General features: G+C 40.5%; 1 protein-coding gene across 4 annotated transcripts in view; it reads left to right on the top strand.

Annotated features, from left to right (window-relative positions):
* Positions 1-23,439, top strand: part of LOC149165628 (CRM-domain containing factor CFM3A, chloroplastic/mitochondrial-like) — a 149,479-nt gene that overhangs the window by 92,581 nt on the left and 33,459 nt on the right. For 3 of the 4 annotated variants that reach the window (XM_089432333.1, XM_089432334.1, XM_089432335.1), the window contains exon 4: positions 12,933-13,670. In XM_089432333.1, the coding sequence (XP_089288459.1) occupies positions 12,933-13,340 (408 nt within the window). In that variant the 3' untranslated portion in view covers positions 13,341-13,670. Of the gene's footprint in view, positions 1-12,932; positions 13,671-23,439 lie in introns of those variants that run through there. The other variant, XR_016260759.1, reaches the window with a different exon arrangement.

A 23,439-nucleotide genomic window follows, 5' to 3' on the forward strand; every position in this document is an offset into this window, starting at 1 on the left:
TGAAGGGAAAAATGAAGCCTCTCCTCTTCATCTGGATGATGAAGACAGTGCATCATTATCCATGACTCCAAAAGCTTAGTTGGTAGACGAAGCTATCATAAGCTTTTCCTTACCTTCTAAAGAAACTTCATATGCACCAACCTCACCAAGAAAAGACTTGGAGAAGAATGAGTTTTCCAGCGATTAGGAGATTGGAGCATTTGAAAAGCATACTAAAAGCATGGGTATGAAGCCAATGCAGAAGATGGGCTACTGGGAAGGACAAGGTCTCGGAAAGCATGGCCAGGGCAGACTCCAACCGATCTCCATGCAGGAAAGGCCGCAACATGAAGGTTTGGGTTATGATCAAACACTATGTGACTACTGCGGGAAGAGAGGTCACATTGCAGATCGATGTTGGTCCCTACACCCAGATCTAATGTCGAAAAAGTTGTAGGACCGAAAAGGTAAGCTGCTGAATCAATCAAGCAGTGATTCAGAAGGTGAGTCCTCAAGTCAAAACTTAATGTTAAAAGTTATCAAGAGGATTTACCCATGTACATTTTGTGGTAGTAATTCACATTGTGTAGAAGAATGTTGGAAGCATAAAATTTTCAGCAAGAAAGTAAGTGCTATCAAAAGTCAGCCACAGAAAGATGATGCAACACTGCAAGTAAAGAAGCGTCCAGGGAAGATTTTACTGCAGTCAGAAAAGGACTCTGCAACATCCAGACAAAGTACGGGAAAGTCCAATAAAAAGGCAGCTAGCACAAACTCCGGAGAACGAGTTTGTCGACATTGCAAGCTGAAAGGGCATTCGACGAGCAAATGTCCAATGCTACCCCGAGAGACAACATCAACATCAACAGAGTAAAAGCACCTGGAGCCAAGGAATGCAAGTCTCCAGATTTGAACTGGGTAGATAAAATGCCATATGTATAAACTGTGAGTTTGTAAATTGTTGACAATAAGCCTAGTCAAAGTTTGTAACTAGAGTCTAGATGGTTTTTACATTAACTCATGTTTGTAATAAAGTTCATTGTTATAATAAAAACTTTTGGAGGACCAAATTTCTTTCTGTTGGAAGGTTTGATCCAAAATGGATCTTGTAGGTTAAGTCGAAATTTGCTTAACGACCAAGATGGTCCCAGGCAACAAATTTGTTGTTGACTTGTGCAGAAAATGGGCAGTCCCAGATCATCCCGAAAACAACAGCAAGTTGAAGTGTCCGTCGTTCTGAATCTGACGCTTCTTACGGTTTCTCATTTGGACTCCGCATGATGGACAAATCATCCGTCAAAGTTCATGAAGCAGGTGCAAAAGAGGCCTGGCTGGTCACATGGTATTTCCATCGCTTGACACGTGGCATCAAGACGAATCCTATCTCAAGTGCACATTTGCAGATTGAAAGTTTGTGCAAGAAGTCCAGTTCAACTACAGTTTTGTCAGCTTCGCCAGTGTTCTTTAGTGTCCGGTGTTGGTTACTTCTTCATGGTGGAAATGGTCTAGTTTGATGTCATAATGTGACAATATTTTTGTAATGGGGCTTTTTTATGATGGTGATGTAAAAGGTTTAAATCCTAAGCTAAGATCTAAAAACCTAAGTTTATAAACCTAAACTACACAAGCCTAAGTCCTAATGTTTGAAGTGCATGCTACATAAACCTATGTTGCAAAACCCATTTCGGACCTTATACTAAAACAAAGACAAATGTAACACAGTTAACTGCGCAGGGATAACTGCAGCGGAACTGTGTCAGAGTGTCCATGTGAACGCCAAGATAGCAGTTAACCGTAGCATTGGAACTGATCGCATGGAGGTTGTAAGTGTCGAAGGTTTGTGAACATGTGAATAGGTTTGCAGTTAACCGCATCGGAATTGCGCAGTTGGAGTGTAGTTATGATAACCGTAGTAGCGAACCATTGCACAGTTGTCACATGCAGTGGGATTGACCGCTTTGGTAGTCGGAACTGTCGGGCCTAATCTGCAAGGTAGCGGCTTGAGACAAGACCGCATCAACCGACTATTCACATGTCACTTTTACGCGCTGTTACCTGATCGCCAACGAGATTATTTTATCCTAAGGTGCAATTATGGGTTTTCGTTGTAGTTTTGTGCTATTTTAATTAAATAACCATGTAACCACTTGCCTAAGTGTCACAAGGTGACAAGACCGAGGCATTCTACATTCAATGCAACACATACATGCCTATCTTAGCTTGAGGGAGTTCGAGTGAACCTTAGGAGACTATAAATTCATCCTTATGCTCATGTAAAAGGCATGAGAGTGATTTTGAGACTTGTATTCAGATGTTGAGCAGAGAGTGCAATAGACTCAATTTGATTTCAAGAGTTGAAGTTCCGATTTGAGTGTAGAAGGTAGAGAACCATTGCGCCAGATCAGGGCATCGAGAAACTTGAAGTTATGAGCCAATTAGTTTTGGGCTTTCTGGAGTCATACGGAAACCAAATGGAGTGATTCAAAAGCCTAGATAAGGGTTTCAAGGTGCTCTGGAGACATTGACAGGGTTCTTTCGGTGAATGAAGCGGCCAAAACTCCATATTTTAGTACAGAGACAATTTGACTCCTATGTCAAGTTGAGGGAGGTTTGATTTGTATTCTCGTTGCTATTAATGTTTGCTTGTTTTCAGTAGAGGTTCGAGTATGCATTCTAAGACTCTTTTATTTTGCTGAATTTGAGTAAGTCACTTGAAGAAAGTCTATGTAAAGTTGCGAGAGCTCTCTGCACTAGACCATTTCCAATTTGAGGAAATAGCCGCAACTGTGTCAGTGATTGTCATGTACCTCTTTTTGCACTGAAATACAAGCAACCTAGCCTTTTGCGCAGGGCTCAGAGACGTAGCCTAGGAGGGGTGAACTCCATAATCAACATTGGTGTTCTCTATCTTGTTGAATTGTGTAACTTTTGTTTAAAGTTCTTTACAGTTAATTTCACATGTGATGAAGTCATCCATAATGAACAACTAATTAACAAAGTTGCATGAAACACCATTTAATTATTCTTGCCAAGAAGAGAAAGTACGATCTAATTCTCCGCATTTCAGATCACCACGAAAACCAGTAAGAAAAATGGGTCTTAAAGCCCTTCAATAGCGTCAACCAAAAATAAAAAAGAATAACAAACCATGGTAATCATAATTACTCTCCTCCCTTCCTTTTATAATTTCTCTTTAGGGATTTTCTCTCGTAAATTCAAATTTGAGTGACTTGCAAGTTTCCCTTCATTTGCCTCAATTTAATCTTTATTATCTAATGTTACCTTTGTAATATCAAATAATAATTCCCCTTTTTGAATGACTATAGCCTATGGGGTTAAATAGGCTACTACGTCTTTCCTTGGACAATTAATTCGAATAGGACATTACACACTATTTCAAAGTTGTCATCAGCAAGATCAATCGGGAGGCCATAGGTCACAGATCAAATATATTGAGTCCCTCAGTGTTGCTAGCACTATTGTGGTTGGTCATTGAGTCGCCGTAAATTTAAATATTTTGGGGAAGAGAGGGGGATCCCATGAGGTTTTGTTTGGAAAAAATTTCTTATCAGCAAGATTGCTTGTCAAGAGACCACAATCCCAGTACTTCACTTGTGCGAATTGTCGACATTATAATGTTCTCTAATGAATGGTTTCTTTGTCTTTTTGGGCATGTTCCTATTATATGCCACTTTTGTCATAGTCATTGCCAAGCAGTTGATGGAAAACCTCAAGTTGGAAAGAAGCAATGAACATGCAGATTATTTCCTTGCACAATTACATGTGATCTTCCCTAGAACAAGAATTTGAGGGATTTATCATCCCCACTGATGATAGACTAGTTGGCTATTGGTTAATGTTGACTGAAAGAAAACAAGGGAACACCTTTATAAAAATCGAACTATTATTTTTGTGTGCAACTAGTCATATAGATTACATTATATTTTTAGTATTTAAAGCTTTAGAACCATAGATTAGTAAAAATATTTTAGGGGTGTAGAAGTGAGGAGGTAGAGGGAATTAGTGACCCGCTATATAATTTTAATAGTTCTTTTTAGTGGCTACTATTCATGGATGAAAAAACTAATGTATAATGACGGTGAGCGAAGAGTTCATTTTGTTACTGAGTGCTTGCATTTTCAGTCTCAAGTCAAAGGATATTGTAAGAAAGTTAGAGAGTCATGTTGGCATCCTTTTTGGATCCTTTTTCTCCAACTATGCATTGTTTCAAATTCCAGGATTTGCTCACGAGGACGCTTGACAATGTCATCGCAATATTTTGAAAACAAACTCCTTGCTTCTTCTTTGGATTGCTCTGCTTCTAAGTATGCCATTTCAAAATTTGTATAGGGATGTGATGATATCTTTTGTATAATAATGTTGAGACCAAAAATGTCTCTTTCTTAATGCAAGTGCAACTTATGTTTTGTTAAAATTTCAATAAAATTAACATCAAATATCACCTCAAAGGGATAGAAACCTATTAATGTGGCTCCCTCTTTGTAAATGAACAGTTGTCATTGTTACCACACAATCTGGCAGAGGTTCTAGGAGGGGTTCCTAAAGGACAACTACTAGGCGAAATGGCAACAATGAGACCATGACCCACTGTCACCTCAGTCAATGTCCCCTGCTCTTTACAGACTTTCAACGATGGGAGGAGTCCTGGTATAAAGGAAATCACTAGAATATTAAGGTCAATGACTAGGTATGAGGTGATTTCCAAAGCCCATTCAAGGGAGAGGCTTAAATGATGGTTGTTTGCTTAAGAAGCAAAAGAAGGGCTGTCCAAGAAAGACTTTCCAAGAAAGACTTATTGGTAGGAGGCTAAGACCTAGGTGAAAGGATAAATCAACAAGGTAAAAATGCCTAGATCAAGGCTTCCTAAAGAAATAATAGGATCTCTCTTAGGGTTTTGTGAGATAACAAGCATGCAAAGGTTTTGGGACCAGAAGAGAGACCTAGGGGATCCAAGCAAGGCCTAGGGTTAAGGATGATCATCAATAATATGACAAGGTCAAGCAAGGATGAGAAGAAGGGTCAATGAGAGGTGAACTTCCAATGAGTTTTTGAGAGAAAATTGTTGGAAAATGTAACTATGTTCAGTCTTCAATAATGTACTTGAGTCATTATGTAATGTACTTGTCAAAAGAATAAAGAAAATTATTATTATTATTATTATTGTGACTTATTAAAGCGTGGGTTTCATGCTTGGGTCACCATGTTTTAGGTCGAAGTCCCCATTGAGGACTTTTAGGATTTATTCCGAGTCCATAAAATTATTGTACATTTAAAGAGACCCTTCTTGGGCTTTTGAATCATGTAAAAAGGTTAAGTATTGAGTCAAATGTAAATTATTTAATCCCAACACCATGTCGTCCTAAGAGAATATCAAGTTGGCTTAAGGTCCCTATTCGACCCCAGATGGAGCCTATAAAAGGAAGTTCATCGAATTCATTCGGAGCATCACACTCTCAGCAATTTTGAATTCTCTTGTTGTTGGGTAGAAGTGCAAAGTTCTCTTGTAGCTGGGAAAAGGTGGAAAGTCTATCGCTGGGAAGCCGAAGTGAATGCGAGTTTGGGTGAGTCTAAGGAGACAAGGAAAATCAAAATTTTGGTGGTGGTCTCTCTCTGTTTCGTGCTCTGGATTGGGAGATCGAAGTCTTGCAAGTTGGGCTGCTGCCAGAAGCTGCTAGTTGCCGTAAGTTGTTGCATAGTCGAAGTTACTAAGAAGAGGTAGAAATTCTGGGAGGCTGACATGGTGTGGAGGGAAGGTCTGGTCTTGGTCTAAGGTGAAGAGTCTCAAAGAATACTATTGAAAGGAAGAATTACCTTGACTGGGTTTTCCCCTCGAGGGGGTTTTTTCCCTGGCATGTGCCTACATCTGGTGTCTCTTGTTTTATGTGCTGCTACTTTTGGTAATTGCTTGATGAACTAAAGAAAGAAGATATAAATAATCTAAATAATAAGAAAAATCACAAGTAATTATCAAGATCAAGAAAATATTTACTGCCTTTCTGATTTTCTAACACAAATGACCCTAGAAAATGCCACTAACCAAGAAGGTGAAGGATAGAAACGGTCTTGGTGCTAGGGCTTGAGATTTCTCTCAAACTAGCCACGATAATTGCTTGCGACTTTGAGGGCAGCTAGAGGAAAGGACGACATAGTAGTGTACCGCTTTGCACCCCTAGGAAATGCCTTTAATACAATTTGCTTTAGGCCTAGCTAGCCTTTTAGTGTTAGGGCATAAATTTAGAAGGAAAGAAAAATGGCTTTAGGGTTGATCATCAAGGATCTAGGACCAATGCCTGACTATTAGGAAGATTGGAGTCAAAATGATCAAGATTTAGGAACTTCGTTCTTCGAGGAGGCCTAAAAAAGTAACTTCAGTAACAATAGATGCAGCTACACAACAACTTTAGACTTTTATACTTCGATGACAAAGGTTATGGATTTTCAAGGATGCAAATATGTTATCCTCTAGGAACATTCATTTATTCTTTGTTCAATGAGTAACACATGCAAAAATTTTCAATAGCTTCAATTATTCCATTAATTCGCATTAATTAGGGCACATTATCTCAGCATAAGAAAATGATTCCATGCATTAGACACATATTAAGACAAAAATATAGCATCATATTGCACTTACTAGACAAAGAAGAGTATATCCATCCACAAAGTTGCCAAAGAGAAGCTCCAAGAGAGATAGCGAAAACATTCCACACATCAAAATGCATTGAATCATCCAAATCATTCCACAAATTGCATGTCCAAATTCTTTAGAGAGATATATCCCAAATCCAAGTGATGATGATAGATAAAATGAACCTCTTTAATTTATATGATCCTCTAATGGATTTGAATCATAGTATTAAAAACCATCTATTCTGAACCGGAAACTAGTCAAACTGGCCAACCGCGCAAAAAACCCGATCAGAACCCCTCTTTCACCTTTCTTTAGAAAAACTGGGCCTAACCGATCGGTTTATGACGAAACTAGTCGGTTTATGGGTAAACCGGTCAATTCCATCATAATCCTGCCGGTTCATTGCCACGTCGGCCGCGTGCCCACTGTACGCTTTCTTGGAGGCTTATGAGATGGTTTGGAGGGAAACTAAGGGTTGTTTTCCTCCAGAAACAACCCCTCCAAGCCAATAATAAAAGGTCTCCCCTCTCATTTACCTCACACATCTCATTTGGAGTTTTTGTGAGTTTCATTGGGAGCTTGGAGAGTTGAATTTTTGTTTTAGTAGTCATCTTGGAGGCTTGCAGTTGGACTTGGAGCTATTTTGGAGATAGTTTGGAGCTGCTAGTAGAGTTGGCATCTTCAAGAGGAGGCTAAGGAAGGTAGTTTTCATTTCCAGGTAAGGATTTTCACTTGAAAAAAATCATATTTCACTGCTGTCCATGTATTTAATTTTTTTAATGTGTTCTATGCTACATTGCTATCAAATCTCTAGTTCTATGCTATCAAATTTTGTAGGCTAAATATGCCCCATTTTTTTTTCCAAATTTATCTTGGGTTTTCCATTTTTCTTCACTACAAATTTTTTTAATTGGTATATTTCTTTGCAAATTTCAAATATTTCTAGCCACCATGCCTCAAAAAGCCAAGGACACTGCATGAGCTCATTGTGATGTGATTGATGGAAAAATGATATGCAAATTTTGCAATAAATCTATTAGAGGTGGGGGTATTCCCAGGTTGAAACATCACTTGGCTGGGATAAGAGGCCAAGTAAAGCCATGTGCTGCACCAAAGGAAGTGTTAGGTCTTATTAGGGCAAAATCTTGCTAAGTTTGAGAGGTTTGAGGAGAATAAGGCTAGGGAGAAGGCTATCTAAGAAGAAATTGCAAGGAAGAAGGAAATTTTACAAGCCATGAAAGAAAGTGGGTATGATGATTTTGAAATTCAAGACTCCTCTTCTATCCCTTCCATAAATGACCCCTTTCACTATGTTCCTCCTGTTCTTGGGTCTTATCATCATGGCCAACAATCTAAAGGAACAAAGAGGATGAACATCTTGAGTTATTTCTCATCCTCGGCTACCACTACCACTGCTAATCCCACTTCCTCCCAACCAAGTCTAACTCAACGTCAACCCACTTTGGAGGACCATTGGAAAAAACAATGAAAATAATCTTCTTTTCAATACATTGCTAGATGGTGGTATGATGTAGATATCCCATTTAATGTTGCCCGCTCACCTTATTACCAAGCTATGTGGGACTCTGTTATAGTTGCAGGAAAGGGCTTCAAAGGCCCTACTGTGCATGACTTGAGGGGAGCTCTTTTGCAAGAAAGGATTTGTTCAATTGATGAGTAATTGGCTAAGTTTAGAGAGTCATGGCTCAAAACAGGTTGTTCCATCATGTCAGATGGATGGGTCGATGGAAAGAACCACACTATCATTAATTTCCTTGTTTCTTGCCCTCAAGGAACCATGTTTTTGAGATCAAATGAAGCATCTGATAAGGTGAAGGATGCAAACCTTCTATTTGAGCTTTTGGATGACATTATTCAGCAAGTGGGGGAGCAGGATGTTGTGTAGGTCATCATAGATAATGCCTCAAACTATGTTCTTGTTGGAAAGATGCTAGAGTCCAAATATAAGACCATATCTTGGACTCCATGTGCTACACATTGCATAGGCCTCATGCTTGAGGACATAGGCAAAGTGGAGTGGGTAAAAAAGTTTGTAGAGCATGCCAAGTGCATTACAAAATACATCTAAAACCACTCATAGGTATTGAGCCTAATGAGGAAAAACACTGGGGGAAAAGACTTGATAGGCCTACAATTACGAGATTTGCAACTCATTTCCTTACGTTGCAATGTCTCAATTCTCAACAAAAAAACTTGCAGTAAATGTTTGCTTTTGATGATTGGACTTCATCTCGGTGGGCTCGTAGGCAAGATGACAAAGACACCAAAAAGAAAGTTTTTGACAATTATTTTTGGAAACGGTTTGCAGAGATTGTGAAAATTACTGAGTCCCTTGTTAAGGTGCTACAAATTTGGATGAGGAAAAATTGGTCATGGGCTACATCTATGAGGCTATGAATAATGCAAAGTAGCAGATATGAGCAACTTATAATGATAAATTAACTAAATATGGGCGTATTTGGGAGATCGTTGATAATAGATGGAACAATCAACTCCATCATCCTATACATGCAACTGGTTATTTTTTGAACCCAAAGTATCATTATAAAGCTTGGCTAGGAGATCTGCAGGTTGGGGAGATCAGAGATGGATTGTATAATTGCTTGGAGCGCATGGTCCCTAACCATTTTGACCAATGGAAAATGCATACACAACTTAATCTTTTCAGTATGGCAACATGTACCTTTGGCAAAAACTTGGCAAAGATGGCAAGAGATGTGGATCAACCAGGTAAGCAATTCCAATTTGTTTTTCTTTTAAAGTTCAATTATTTACAAATTTACAATTCAAACTGTTTGTAAATACTTGTAAATAAGTAATGAAATGAACTAAGTTACTAATTAATGTCTTTTTCTTTGCAGCACATTGGTGGGAGTCATTTGGCGGCCAATGTCCTCAATTACAAAAGTTTGCAGTTAGAGTCCTTAGCCAAACTTGCAGTGCTTCAGGTTGTGAGCGCAATTGGTCTGTTTTTGAGCGCATACACACGAACAAGAGAAACTATTTGGAACAAAAATGGTTAAATGATTTTGTCTTTGTGCAGTACAACCTTCAACTAAGGCACAACCAAATGATGAATATAAGACTTGATCTAGATACCATTGTGTTGGATGATATTTCACCAACATCAGAATGGCTAGAGGAGTATGAAGATCTTGAGTTTGATGTTGATTTTTATATTGACATGGCGTTAGGGGGTGGGGGGGTTGATCCCAATGTATATTTGATAGTGCCATCGGAACCAAAATTAGTAGCTGCGTCAAGCAAAGGCAAACAACCAATTGAAGGCACTTGTTGTGCAACTCGACCAACTCGTTCTTCCATTAGGTCCACTTCTATTGTTATTGGTGCTACTACTGAGGTTGTAGATGAGGCTAAGGCATCCTCAGACTCTCATGCAGATGATGTTTATGTAGCTCTTGTTGATGATCCTACGTCTAGTAGTGGTGATGAGTTTGATCATGTCGATCACTGATATGTACCTGTAGAGTCTAAACTTATAGTAGGCCAATGGCCCCATAGCTTGTAGCATTTTTTAGACTTTATAGCTTGCTTATGTATTTTGTCGATGATATGTATTGCACTTTGTGCCATTTTGATATATTCACCTTTACATGGTACATAGATGAACAAAATTTGCATAATTTGTCTCTATTGGTTTGGAATCATTTATTTAAATCTTAAAAATAGTTTTTTTCATTAAAAATTAATTATTTCATTTTTTTTTATTAAACCGGTTCATTGAGATCTAACTAGTTCCAGTTTGACCTGGTCTGGTTTGAAACCCGGTTTATTAGGTGGACCAGTCTGGTCACTGATTTTGGTGTTTACTACGATGATTTGAATGGCCTAATTGGGCCTAATGATGCCCCTAATAATAAAATAATGTGAAAATAACAACACTTTGGTGACAAGCCCACCAAATAGCTCCACAATAGGAATAATTAGCCTCTCAAGAGGGCCAAAATGATAGATAAGTAGCTAGAAGAGCCGTTGGAAGGCCAAATGAAGTCCCTCATGTGCCATAATGAATAGGAGGGCTCTAATATCAATGATGAAGGGGGTGGCCCCTTGATCTCCAACCAAATGACATTTGGTGCTCCAAGTGTTTGTGGGGGCACAAAGAACATCCTCATGGGTCTCCAACTGAAGAACAAGCTCGTGCTCCATCTTTAAGGGCTAAAACAATGATGCAAGCCCTCCCTTGTCTCCCTAGGTGAGACAAAACCCCATCTGGGTCCTGGATCACTTGCCAAGAGTGTGGTGCAAGTGTGTAGTCGGCTGGGCAAGGTGGTCTACGTGTATCATCATCATCGAATAAATGGGACACGAGCAAACAATGAATGGTGCTAAAGGATCCCATGGCGTGGCTATTTGCTCTTTGCTATATTGGAGGTCCATGGCTCTTAACGCTCACCTTGCAAGTCCCTTTAAGATCCTTTGGAGGGCTTGGACCCCATATAGTGAGACCAAACCCCAAGATGAAGACCCACTTGCAATCCTGTATAAGATCCAATGCGTCTCCTCACATTCTAGCACAACATTTCATTAGTGCAATTGAGTAAATGAGCTTACAAATCATGGAACCAAGTGGACCCTTCAGAGTGGCATGCCCTTCTATAATAGGCTTTAGAATGTACCAGTGTCCCTAGGTGCAGAAAGAGGTTAATCAAGGAACCTATTAGGTGGTTTCAGCCTCCAAGGGAGTGGAAGGTCCATGGTACATCCCTCAAATGGCAGGTGTCATGTGTCATAATGATGGAATGGATTGGGGGCATTAGGGGAGGCTCCAAGCCACATGCCATGGTACAAGGGTAGCAATAGTGAGAGAAGCCCACACATTGGTTTATGGATGAAGGAGGGAGCAATCTGGGTACATGAGTTACCCTGACTTTTGTTTTTCCACCCTTCTTCATCTGCCTTTTGTGTTTTATTGATTTTTCTTTTTATAATTGCTTGGGGCTGTAGGGATTGAGAGCATGATGTGTAAGATATAACAGTGATTACCCCCTTAAGGTTGGGCATTTCATTGTCCACTAGGGGTTGGGACAATCATGCATGGGTCATATAAGGGGCCTTGAGAGCCAAGGTGATGACGATAATGATAGGGGTTAGAGCTCATGTTGGCTTTTGCCCACGTGCTAAATTTGAATGTCCCGACCATCTTTTTGCATTTTATGGTACATTTCTTGTTGAGAATGGCCAAATTATGCTTTTTACTTTCTTTCTAGCTGCATCAACATCCTGGGCATCATTCCAAGCCCGACCCAAAGTGTGGATAAGGGGAGGGGGGAGGCTAACTCCTTGTGGACCCCATGGACAAATATGGACCCGGATGGAAAATATGTGGAAATGGGCTATAATAAGCTGAGGGGGGTGATGTATGTGGTGTCGGGAAGCGGGGCCACACAACCAAAATCGGGGTTTCCCATGTAATGCCATTCCTAAAGCTAGTAACCAATAGAGGAGATCCCACGGGACTAGGTTACAAGACTAACCACCAATTTGGAAAAAAGGGACAAGAGTACAGACCAAGCCCATTCTGCCGTATCCCCCCACTAATCCATGTCCAATAGTGTCCATAATAAGCAGAAATAGCCAATTACATAATGAAAAGCCATACCTTCAGATTTGAAAGGCCCATTTTCAAACATACGATCATGACAGAATGGGTGAGGGCACATAATGGCTGCCTTAGGTGGCCGAGATGATGGCACATTGAGCTATCTAAGCGCTGCAAGGGGCTGCTGGCTGAAGACAATCCAGGAGAAAATTTCTTCCATGCGTGTCATCCACTGGTGGTGGGTAACAGTCATTATGTCAGCCTTATTCTCATTTTCTTAAAGGATGTTTTTGTCAAACAATAATAAATAGACAAATACGATTGAACTTACAATGGAGTTTAGGGGTTCTTTCTTACATTATGTTTCACTATTTAGGGAAATTTAAGAGTCAGAGCGTGTGTATGATGGATTATGAAACTTCTATGTGCCAATTAATGCTTGCTTTTGATCAGCTTCCCTTACATATCACGTCTAACATCTTGACTGCTTCCAGTGAATTGTAACCCTTTCTGACTGTAATGTTTTTGCAGCCTTCAGTTTGATGTTTTCCTTTTGTTACTTGTATTATTGTTTTTGTCCTCTTCCTCAAGAAGTGAGTTGATGTTAGGTTTGTTAGTTTCCTTTGTTGCTGCTAGTTGCGTTCATTTCTCTTTTGTTTGTAGGGATCAGATCAGATTGGTTGCCTCAAAACTAATGCTGACCTGAATTGTATGCAGGCTTTGGAAAAGTATAGGTTCGAACAGTCCCTTGAGTCAGCAAAGCACTTTATTTCAGTATTGGAGAAAGAACTCGAAGATTACTACAAACATGCTGCCTTGTATGGCAAGCCAGGGGATCAGACTGCTAGAACCAAACTTTCCAAGCAAGGTTCCAATGCCAAACTGAATTTGGTTGATAATACTGGAGGTGATGCTGCCTGCACTTATGGAACAGCTGATTATGGAGATGAGAGAGTAACTTCTGCAGGGTACAAATCGAGCATTGACACTGATGATTTTTTCTCAGATTCTGCACCAGAAACTGAAGAAGATGATTCAGAATTCTATGATGATGATGATGATATGGGTTCTCAATCAGATGATCTTGTAGATTCTATTTCAGACTCAGAAACTTCAATCAGATGATATTGTAGATTCTATTTCAGACTCAGAAACTGAGGAACTTAAAGAACCAAACATCTGGCTATGATTTTGATTCAGCCAGAGAAAGTATGCTTTCCATTTTGGATTTATCAGAAACTGAAGAACTTCAGCACTTGCAGATCACCTACAAAAGGGAGAATAATAGGTTAGTTATCTCTATTAGCGTAGGTGTATCTGTGTAAATGGCTTGGCAGTGTGAAACTACCAGTAAAGATGACAAGCTATGGTTGCAAAGTCAAGAGCCAGAAGAGCTGGGAGTTCTGTACTTAGATCCAGTTCTGGTTTCCCTAATATTTTTTGTTTGTTTACCAATTGAGTGGATGTTGTTCACGTGCAATATTACATATTTATTCAAAAGTTCAGTTCCTTTTGCATGTCTAGTGTTGTATACTTCGATCCAATTCTGGCTGCCCTAATAAGCTATTTGCTTACCGATTGAGTGAATATCGTGCATGCACAATATTACATATTTTGCCCAAAATTTAAGTCCTTGCTGCATGTCTGGAGTCCTAGAAGATTTCTTGGGCATCCTATCCGAGAAGACCAAGGTATGTAATCAATTGTTATAATATGAAGAGTTTCCAAGTAGTCCAAGGACTACTTTAGGCTATTACTGTTGAATAACGTTAGCTACAAAATGACTGTCGCAAAGTCACAGTTATAACATAAGTATGACAAACCCTTTTGCCCTGTTGTAAGATGCATTTAGTTTGTATGTGATGAGTCTATAGTCTGTCATCCAGAGTTATAATGATATGTGCCATATAAGTTACAAATGACAATCTTTACAATTGGAATACTACATTGTGGAAACTATGATGTATACAAGGATATATGGTCCTAACATATATTGCTATGGAAGACAACAATCTATTATGCTACAGGAAATAAATGTTGGACTTAAACCAGTTATGACTGGATCACTTGTTATAGTTGATTGAACAGAAGGTGACTGAACCAAGGATGACTAGATCGAGGATGCATCGATGATAACAATGACATCTGGATAAAGTGTCAGTAATTGAGCTTGCTGGGCAAGCATACTGACAGTAGCACGGATTGAGCTTGTTGGGCAAGCATATGTTGTAGGCCATAAGTGACTTGATGTATTACATCTCATTGGATCTCTTTCTGCTGAACTCTCGATATAAATCAAGTAATAAGAAGAGTTGAGTTTGGGTTCCCCCCCTTGTGGGGTTTTGCCTTGGTCTCCGACCTAAACACTGGTGTAATTGTTGGAAACAAAGTTAACACTGAGAGGGGGGTGAATCAGTGTTAAGGCTAATTTTTAACTTTTTATGGCAATTTACTTTTCTTATTTAAACTTGGCAACTATCCATATAACCAACAACATATCATGTGCCAGCAATATAAAATCAACATACAAGCACACACCATGATCATCATACACATGAGACACAAGGTTTTACGTGGAAATCCTTTCGGGAAAAAACCACCAAAGCTTGTTGTTGTTAGTATGTAAAATGGGAGCATTTATTCTATTACATCAATCTGTTTTGTGAGCCACCAATCACAGGAAGCACCAACTCCCTTTGATTTTTTTCACTAGCACCCACTAGTAGGAAGAACCAACTCCCTCCTTTTGTAGATCCCTGTCCAACTTACCAGAAGCACCATGTGAAGCACCAACTTCACGGATTTGTTGCGAGCACTAACTTGTAGCTTCTTGGATTTATGCAAGCACCAACTTGCAGAATGCACCAACCCCCAATTCTTCTCAAGCACCCACTAGAGATGGAAGCACTGACTTCTTGAATGCAGGCTCCAACCCACACTCAATAAGGAACTCAATGTTCTCTGTAATTGGCAACCACTCTGCGTGATATCAACTTTGCTCTCTGCTCACTCTGCTCATTCTGAAATAGCCCACTGATTTGCTCAACAATAGTCACTCATCACAGTGCATGAAACACTTTGTTCTCTACTCACTCTGTAGCAACCCACTGATCTGCTCAACAATAGTCACTCATCACAACCCTCACAACACTCTGTTCTCTGCTCTTCATTAGCATACACAACTTTCGGCCTTCTGCTCTCAACAACATACCAACAACACTCGACTCCTATTCATGGGCTCTCTCTCGACCTCTCACTCAACACATGCTCACTTAGTCTTCTTCCTCTGCATAGGCGACTTCGGCCTTTCTCACAACATATGTCGGGGTCTTTCATCTGCATAAGCACTCTCCAATGATTTTCTGCAGAACTAGCTCACTCGGCCTTAAACACAACTCAAAGCTCTCCACACGACTCTCTGACAACAATGGTGCTTTCCCCCACATTGCTCAATGACGATGACTGGTTTTGTTGTTCTGTTGCACTTTACACAATGCTGCCTCTGATGCCTGTGTCCACACTGCCTGAGTGTACCTCGACATGGCTCTCCATTTTGCTGTTGCGTCTGACTTGGTCTCTGCCACTGCATTAAACATGAGGAATGGGCACCTGAGAGTTTCTCCATGCTGAGAATTAATTTTTATTCCCACTGCACACTTAAACCAGACACTGTCTTTTCTATGAACAAATCTCCTATCCCCAAGGCTCCCCATGTTTATTCATGGCTTCACACAACTTGACTGTACTTCAGCATAAATTTTCTGTTCTTCATTTAATTTCAAAGACGTGCATAGGATGATCAGAGGTAGATTTCTCAGCTTAAGGCAGGCCCAACACTCTTACCTGCGAAATCATGGTCGTTTCTATCTTGTATTCTGTTCTTATTTTGATTAATATCGAAGCCTACTGGGCCGTCTGTCTGAGGACAGTTCTGCACGTCTGAGGATAGTTTCTGTTTTCCGAAAGAGGTTGAACTGTAAGGCGCTGGAGTGAAGACCTGTGGAGAGAGGTCCAAACGATCTCTGCAGTGGCCATTAATTCTACAACCAATTTTCCTGCACTCGTTTATTCAGTTGTTAGCTCATTCATCTGACATATATCTTTGTGCTGTTATTTTGGAGCTCCACTCATCGTAACTTTTATTAAAACAATGTTACGATATTACTAAATTCAGATGCCTTCAGCTCCTTGCTTAGCCCCTTTTTCTGTTTTCCCTCCATGGGACTGTACGCTGTGACCACTGGTATAACACTTAGGTGCTAAGCCTTTTAGGATCCATTCGAGGGTCTATCTCCTTATGTATTTGCTTACCCTCTTAGTTCTTTGAGCTCCACGATCGAGCGCCAACACATCGGAACTCCCTGGTATCATATCTTTGGCACAATTCAATTACGAATGAGTTACGGGATCTTCACCCCCCGATATACTCCATAACACTTAGGTGCTAGGTCCTGCTCTGCACCCTTGGTTTTTTGGGTCCCCACGACCAAGTGCCAACAAAATCGGAGCCCCTGGAATCAGAGCTTCTACAAATTTTAATTACAATGAAGTTATGAAAAATCTAACCTCTGCAATTTCGACTTGTTGGATGACATCATGGTTTTGTCATCGTCTCTACGTGGTACCTCCATAGTGGTGACACGTGTCACTTGGATTTGCCCCATTAGGCCACCCGATTTTTCCGAATCTGGCTGCCACGTGTCCTTCGTACAACCACGTCACGCTGATGTCATCTGCGACTACAACTCCTAAGGGCAAATCAACTATCGCCATGTGTCCTATTGTCGTTGAGAGAAAGTGTCCTCTTGGTCTTTGGATTTTCGCCGAATTCCTTTGTAATTCTTAACTTCGCAAACTTCAGTGCTTTCAAAGAATTACAATTGTTAAGAAGTTACGAGGTTCTGACCTTTGATATTCCTTCTTCCGATGTTTTGAGCCTTCCGATATGCCTTCAACTCCGAGGTTCTGATGGCCTTCATTCCATAACTCTTGAGACTTTGACCTCCGATATTTATTCCTCCCGAGCTCCCGATATGCTGCTATGCGGCGCGATATTTTGGCCTTTTGATATGATGCTTGCTCATCCCTTCCGATATCAGCCTACTTCGATATTCTGATATCTGCCTTCTCCGAGGTTCTGATGTGCCGTCTGCTCCGTCCTTTGATATGCCCTGCTCCGAGGTTTTGATATTCTAAGATCTTCGATATAGCCTGCTCCGAGGTTTTGATATTCTCCGACTTCCAATATAGCCTAATCCAATGCTCCGATTTGCTCTAATCTCCGATATTTATCCTTTCGCTTTGCTGACCTCCGATATTTCGACCTACTTAGGACTTCAAGACCTTGACTTCGACAAACCATAAATTTTGATCTAGGAGGCCATTTTCAGACTTCCACACACTGTTGGAAGGATCTTTCAGAGAAATTTCTAATGGAGAGGGTCCGATGTAGGCTTTGAGCCCATCTGGTACCTGAAAAATGGCTGTAAACTCTGCCATAGTCATCATTTTATGGCTTCCCCAATAAGCCTGCTAGTATGATGATTCTCTACAAGGCACTACAACAACCATGGGACTCCCCCCTAAGCTTGACACATCAAGCATATAAATGCTAGCCCAATTACCATCACAACTAAGCTAGGAAACATTAAAGCGAACATCTGTTGCGACAAGAATCCATGCTAGGCTGGTTGACATCAATGCCAACACTTTTGCCAACAGTTAGACAATGCCAACTGCCCAACACATCTCCCAACATGATTGTTGACATCAATGCCAACACACTTGCAACCACTAGCCATCCAGACAATGCCAAATGTCCAACAATCTCCCCCTTTAGCATTGATGACCACAACTCAACCTCATGTTCACTTTGATGGCCACTCCACATGCTGCTTCCAAACTTGACTTTCTCTCTTCTGCATGGCCAATGGTGCTTCCAAACTTGACTTTCTCTCTTCTACACAGAGCATCTCAACTTCTCCACAAATTGTCTCCCCCTTTGACATCAATGGCAAAGGGCTGCAAACTGCCTTTTTCTCCCCCATACAATCACTCTGTCAAGACCAAGGTCTAGCTGTTGAGATGTGCATTATTCTTTGCAGACATCTCTTCAAGGACTGTTGCTATTGCTGCTCCATAAACTGGGCATATGTGATATGCTTCCCCTGAACATATACTATCATTTCTTTGAGCTTCCAGTCTTGGACACCTTATGGTTGTTCGATGAATATTTCTCTTGCCAATTCATCTTTTGTATCAGTGAAAAAAAAACTAATACCAATTAAACTGCGCATGATATTGCTGCTGCTGCAAATACCAATAATTAGTGATGCATTTAAGCTTGCTCTTCACCGTTTCTGCTGCTACCGAGATTGTGTTTACTTCTCTTGAGAATCTTCAATCACTTCTTCCCCTGAGATCATACCTCAAAACATGGACCACTGCTTAAACAATACCAATTGCACTAAGAAATAAATACAAATTGGATGTTGTACCCGACAACCTCTTATAACTCTTTCTCAAAAATAAATGTCCACTTACACACAAAGGCTACTCCATACGAACCCAGACCATCAATTGTCATAGCGATACCAATTGAAGACTAAGGGAAATAAAAGCTTATACCCATTGTGCTTTATGAACACAAGACTACTAGGAAAAATTAGATTCACAACTTAAATGAGATAAGGGTATTCCACCCAAGGTGCAAACCTTTCATTTACTCAACAATCTTTCTTCCTGAGGCTGACAATTGTTGCCTACTATTGTTATCAAAGCAGCTCCCCCTGAGCCAATGCTCTCTAATCTCTTGCAACTGCTTTCTTTCCTCTGCGTGGGAACTGATCTTGTGGCCTTGACTTCACTGTGGGCTTCCTGTCATTCCACACTTCTGCTGCAGCCCATCTTCTTCTTCCCACAACATAAGATATTGTTGTGTACTCTTCATGTTGGTTGTGCTCCTCCTTTCTCTTTCAATGTTGATACATTTGAAATAAACATATACATTACTGTAATCAACAAGGGAATTCGACCAATGTTTATAACAATCAAATGCACCTTTTTTGTCTTTTCCTTCTAGCTTCCAGCATCTGACTCATTTGGCCTCCCTTGAGGCCATTCTCTTCTTTTATTGAAGAGAAACAAGTGATCTACTCCCCCTAGGCAGATCATCCTCCTCCTTCTAGACCTTCAATGGCCGAGTCCTGACATAAGCATTACCATCTTGCTTCTTCTTTGCCCATGTTTGGGCCTTCTCTTGACTGCGCAAGGCTAGAGGGATTTTCTCCTTCAACTCCTCTTTCTTCAACAAAGTCTTCTTGATGCCTTTCCGTCTTATAGTTGGGTCTGCTACAAGAGTATCATTCTTCTGATTTCTTCTTCCTCTTTTCAACTTTCTCTTTTGACATAGAGTACTGAAGACAAGCCTGTATTTCTCAACTCCATTGTTTCTTCTTGTCTTCAAATCCCGAGCTGCTACATTTGTATGCATATGCTAAGAAGCATGTTTTTTCTCTACATATCTGCAGCGTGCTGTCACATGCCCAAATTTTCCACAGTGGTAGCATTCTATTTGGCTTAAGAATGGGGCAGAGGAGTTACTCTTCTTGACAACATTCTTGTCAAAACTCCTATCACGGCCAACATGCCTTCTCTGGCCTCTTTATGCATTCTTGGGTTGTTGCTACCCAAACACATCTTGTTTTCTTGCATGCCATCTATAGTCTATGGCTTTATGTCCAAAGTTATTGCAAGAAAAAAAATACTCATAAAAAGGCTTTTGATGACAAAGGTTACCTTTTCTTTGAAGGCTCCGTGCTTGGGGAGGAAAGGACCTCTGCTGGTTCTTCATGTGCCTTCCATGACAGCTTGCATTGCTTCCTTGCACTCTTTCTTGCAGTTGCCTAACTCTCTTCTGGTGTACTACTTGCTGCTGCTGCCTTTTCTTCTCTTGCTATTGATGCTTTCCTTGCTGCTGCTGCTGTCCAACAACCTTTTTTTCTTTGTTGTTGTTGGAACCTTGAACTCCCTTTACCTGGGAAGTTGATTGTTCAACCGTTTCCTTCTTCTCTCCTCAAGCTTATGATATTGAGGCAACTCTTTACCAGAGTTTTCTAAGTCATGTCTCAATGAGACTATTTCATTTTGTAGTCTCTCACATTAAGCTTCCTTCTCACTCAATTGATTGGTTAACATCCCATTCAACCTGCTAGCCCCTTCTTGTTGAGCATTTATATCAACTAATGTTTTGCTCAACCTTTCATTCTCAAGTTCATAAATTTTCAATTGCTCATCTTGCTTGAGATTTGCCTCTGATAGGGTTTTGATCTCCTTTAGACCAGAGATCAAATTTTTTCTAAAGTAGATCCTTTCATCTAGATCATTTTCTTCGCTATGATAGGAGCTAGCAGAGTCACCACAAGGATCTAAATCCATCTCTGTGTCCATGGAGTCTTTCACAAGTCTGAGGGGTATTCCATCTTCATCACTTCCAGTGATACCCCTATTCTCTTCACGAGATATACTCTCTTCTTCTTCAGAGGATCCCTCATTTGCTATTGCTACTAAAGTGGGTCTATCTTCATTACTACTACTAGATGTATGGTTCTCTCTATCTTCAAGTGATATAAATGAACATTTAGATAACGAATGACCTATTTCTTTACATTTATCACAAAGCAATAACATACCTTTAGCAACATGATCTCCCTTCTGAGACTGCTTCATCATCAACTCGAATGTGATGAACAACAACTTCTGCATGTTCTAATTCATTGTTAGAGCAGTAGGGCTCCTCAGCCTCTTCTTGAGCCACATGGCTATCTCCTCCATACATACATTGCAGTCTGTCCAACATTTCCCTTGTTGTCTTGTAATGCCTTACTTTCTCAGCATTTGGCTTAGACAACCCTTTCATGATAACCTCCTTGGCTTCTTCATTCTGCTCACTCTTTTCTCCATTCAATACGAAGCACCATACATCAACATCCAAGGCCATTAAATAGGCTTCCATTATAACCTTCCAGAATACATACTTTGATCCATTTAAGAATGGAACTCCTTCAGATGTAAGCCAAGATTGATTAGCCATTGTTTCCCTTTGATCTACCTTCTAGCAGTTAAGTTATTCCTAAAGGAACCTCGCTCTGATACCAATTGTTGGAAACAATGTTAATACTGAGAGGGGGGTGAATCAATATTAAGGCTAATTTTTAACTTTTTATGCCAATTTAATTTTTTTATTTAAACTTGGCAACCATCCATATAACCAAGAACAACATATCATGTGGTAGTAATATGAAATCAACATACAAGAACACACACTGGACATCATACACATGAGACACAAGGTTTTACATGGAAACCTTTTCAGGAAAAAACCACCAAAGCTTGTTGTTGTTATTGATGTGAAATGAGAGCAACTACTCTATTACATCAATATGTTTTGTGAGCCACCACTCACTGGAAACACAAACTCCCTTTGATTGTTCGCTAACACCAACTAGCAGGAAGCACCAACTCCCTCCTTTTGTAGATACCTGTCCAGCTTACCAGAAGCACCATGTGAAACACCAACTTCATGGATTTGTTGCAAGCACCAACTTGCAACTTCTTGGATTTATGCAAGCACCAACTTGCAGGAGGCACCAACCCCCAAGCCTTCCCAAGCACCCACTAGAGATGGAAGCACCAACTTCCTGTATGTAGGCTCCAACCCACACTCAATAAGGAATTCAATGTTCTCTGTAATTGGCAGCCACTCTGCCTGATATCAGCTCTATTCCTTGCTCACTCTGCTCACTTTGCAGTAGCTCACTGATCTGCTCAACAAGAGTCACTCATCACAACCCATACAACACTTTTTTCTCTGTTCACTCTGCTCACTTTGCAGTAGCCCAATGATCTTCTCAACAACAATCACTCATCATAGCCCTCACAACACTCTGTTCTCTGCTCTTCATCAACATACACTCAGCTTTCGGCCTTCTGCTCTCAACAACATACCTACAACACTCAGATCCTTCTATTCATAGGCTCTCTCGACCTCTCACTCAACACATGCTCACTCAACTTTCCTCCTTTGCACAAGCACCTTCGGCCTTTCTCACAACAACACTGACTCTCTCGGGGTCTTTCCTTTGCATAGGAACTCTCCAACTTTTCTCTATAGAACTAGCTCACTCAACGTTAAACACAACATAGAGCTCTCCACACGACTCTCTCACAACAATGATGCTTTCCCCCACATTGCTCAATGACAATCATTGGTTTTGTTGTTCTGTTGCACTCTACACAATGCTGCCTCTGATCCCTGTGTCCACACTGTCCGAGTGTACCTCGACATGGCTCTCCATTTTGCTGTTGCGTCTGACTTGGTTAGTGCCACTGCATTAAACATGAGGAATGGGCACCTAAGAGTTTCTCCATACTGAGAATTAATTCTCAGCCCCCCTGCACACTTCAACCAAGCACTGTCTTCTATGTGAACAAATATCCTATCCCTTAAGCTCTCCATGCTTATTCACGGCTTCACACAACTTGAATGTACTTTGGCATGGCTTCTCTGTTCTTCATTTAATTTCTGAGACGTGCACAGGAAGATCAAAGGTAGCTTTCTCAGCGTAAGGCAGGCCCAATACTCTTTCCTGCGAAATCGTGGTCCTTTCTATCTTGACCAAACGATCTCTGCATTCACCATTAATTCTACGAACAACTCTCATGCACTCGTTTATTCAGTTGTTGACTCATTCATTTTCCATATCCTTGCGCTGTCATTTCGGAGCTCCACTCGTCATAACTTTTATTAAAACAATGTTACAATATTACTAAATTCTGACGCCTTCAACTCCTTGCTTAGCCCATTTTCATGTTTTCCCTCCATGGGACTGTTATGCTGTGACCGCTGGTATAGCACTTAGGTGCTAAGCCTTTTAGGATCCATCCGGGGGCCTATCTCCTTATGTATTTTCTTTCCCTCTTGGTTCTTTGAGCTCCATGACCAAGCGCCAACACATCAGAACTCTCTGGTATCGTATCTTTGGCACAATTTAATTATGAAGGAGTTACGAGATCTTCACCCTCCGATATACTCCATAGCACTTAGGTGTTAGTCCCTACTCTACGCCCTTGGTTCTTTGGGTCCCCACGACCAAGTGCCAACAATATCGGAGCCCTTGGAATCAGAACTTAAACCAATTTTAATTACGACAGAGTTACAAAAACT

This window comes from Pinus tabuliformis, chromosome 5_1, assembly GCF_031772625.1.
Source record: "Pinus tabuliformis cultivar Carrire ecotype Pingquan chromosome 5_1, CPIR1, whole genome shotgun sequence".
Classification (NCBI taxonomy): Eukaryota; Viridiplantae; Streptophyta; class Pinopsida; order Pinales; family Pinaceae; genus Pinus; species Pinus tabuliformis.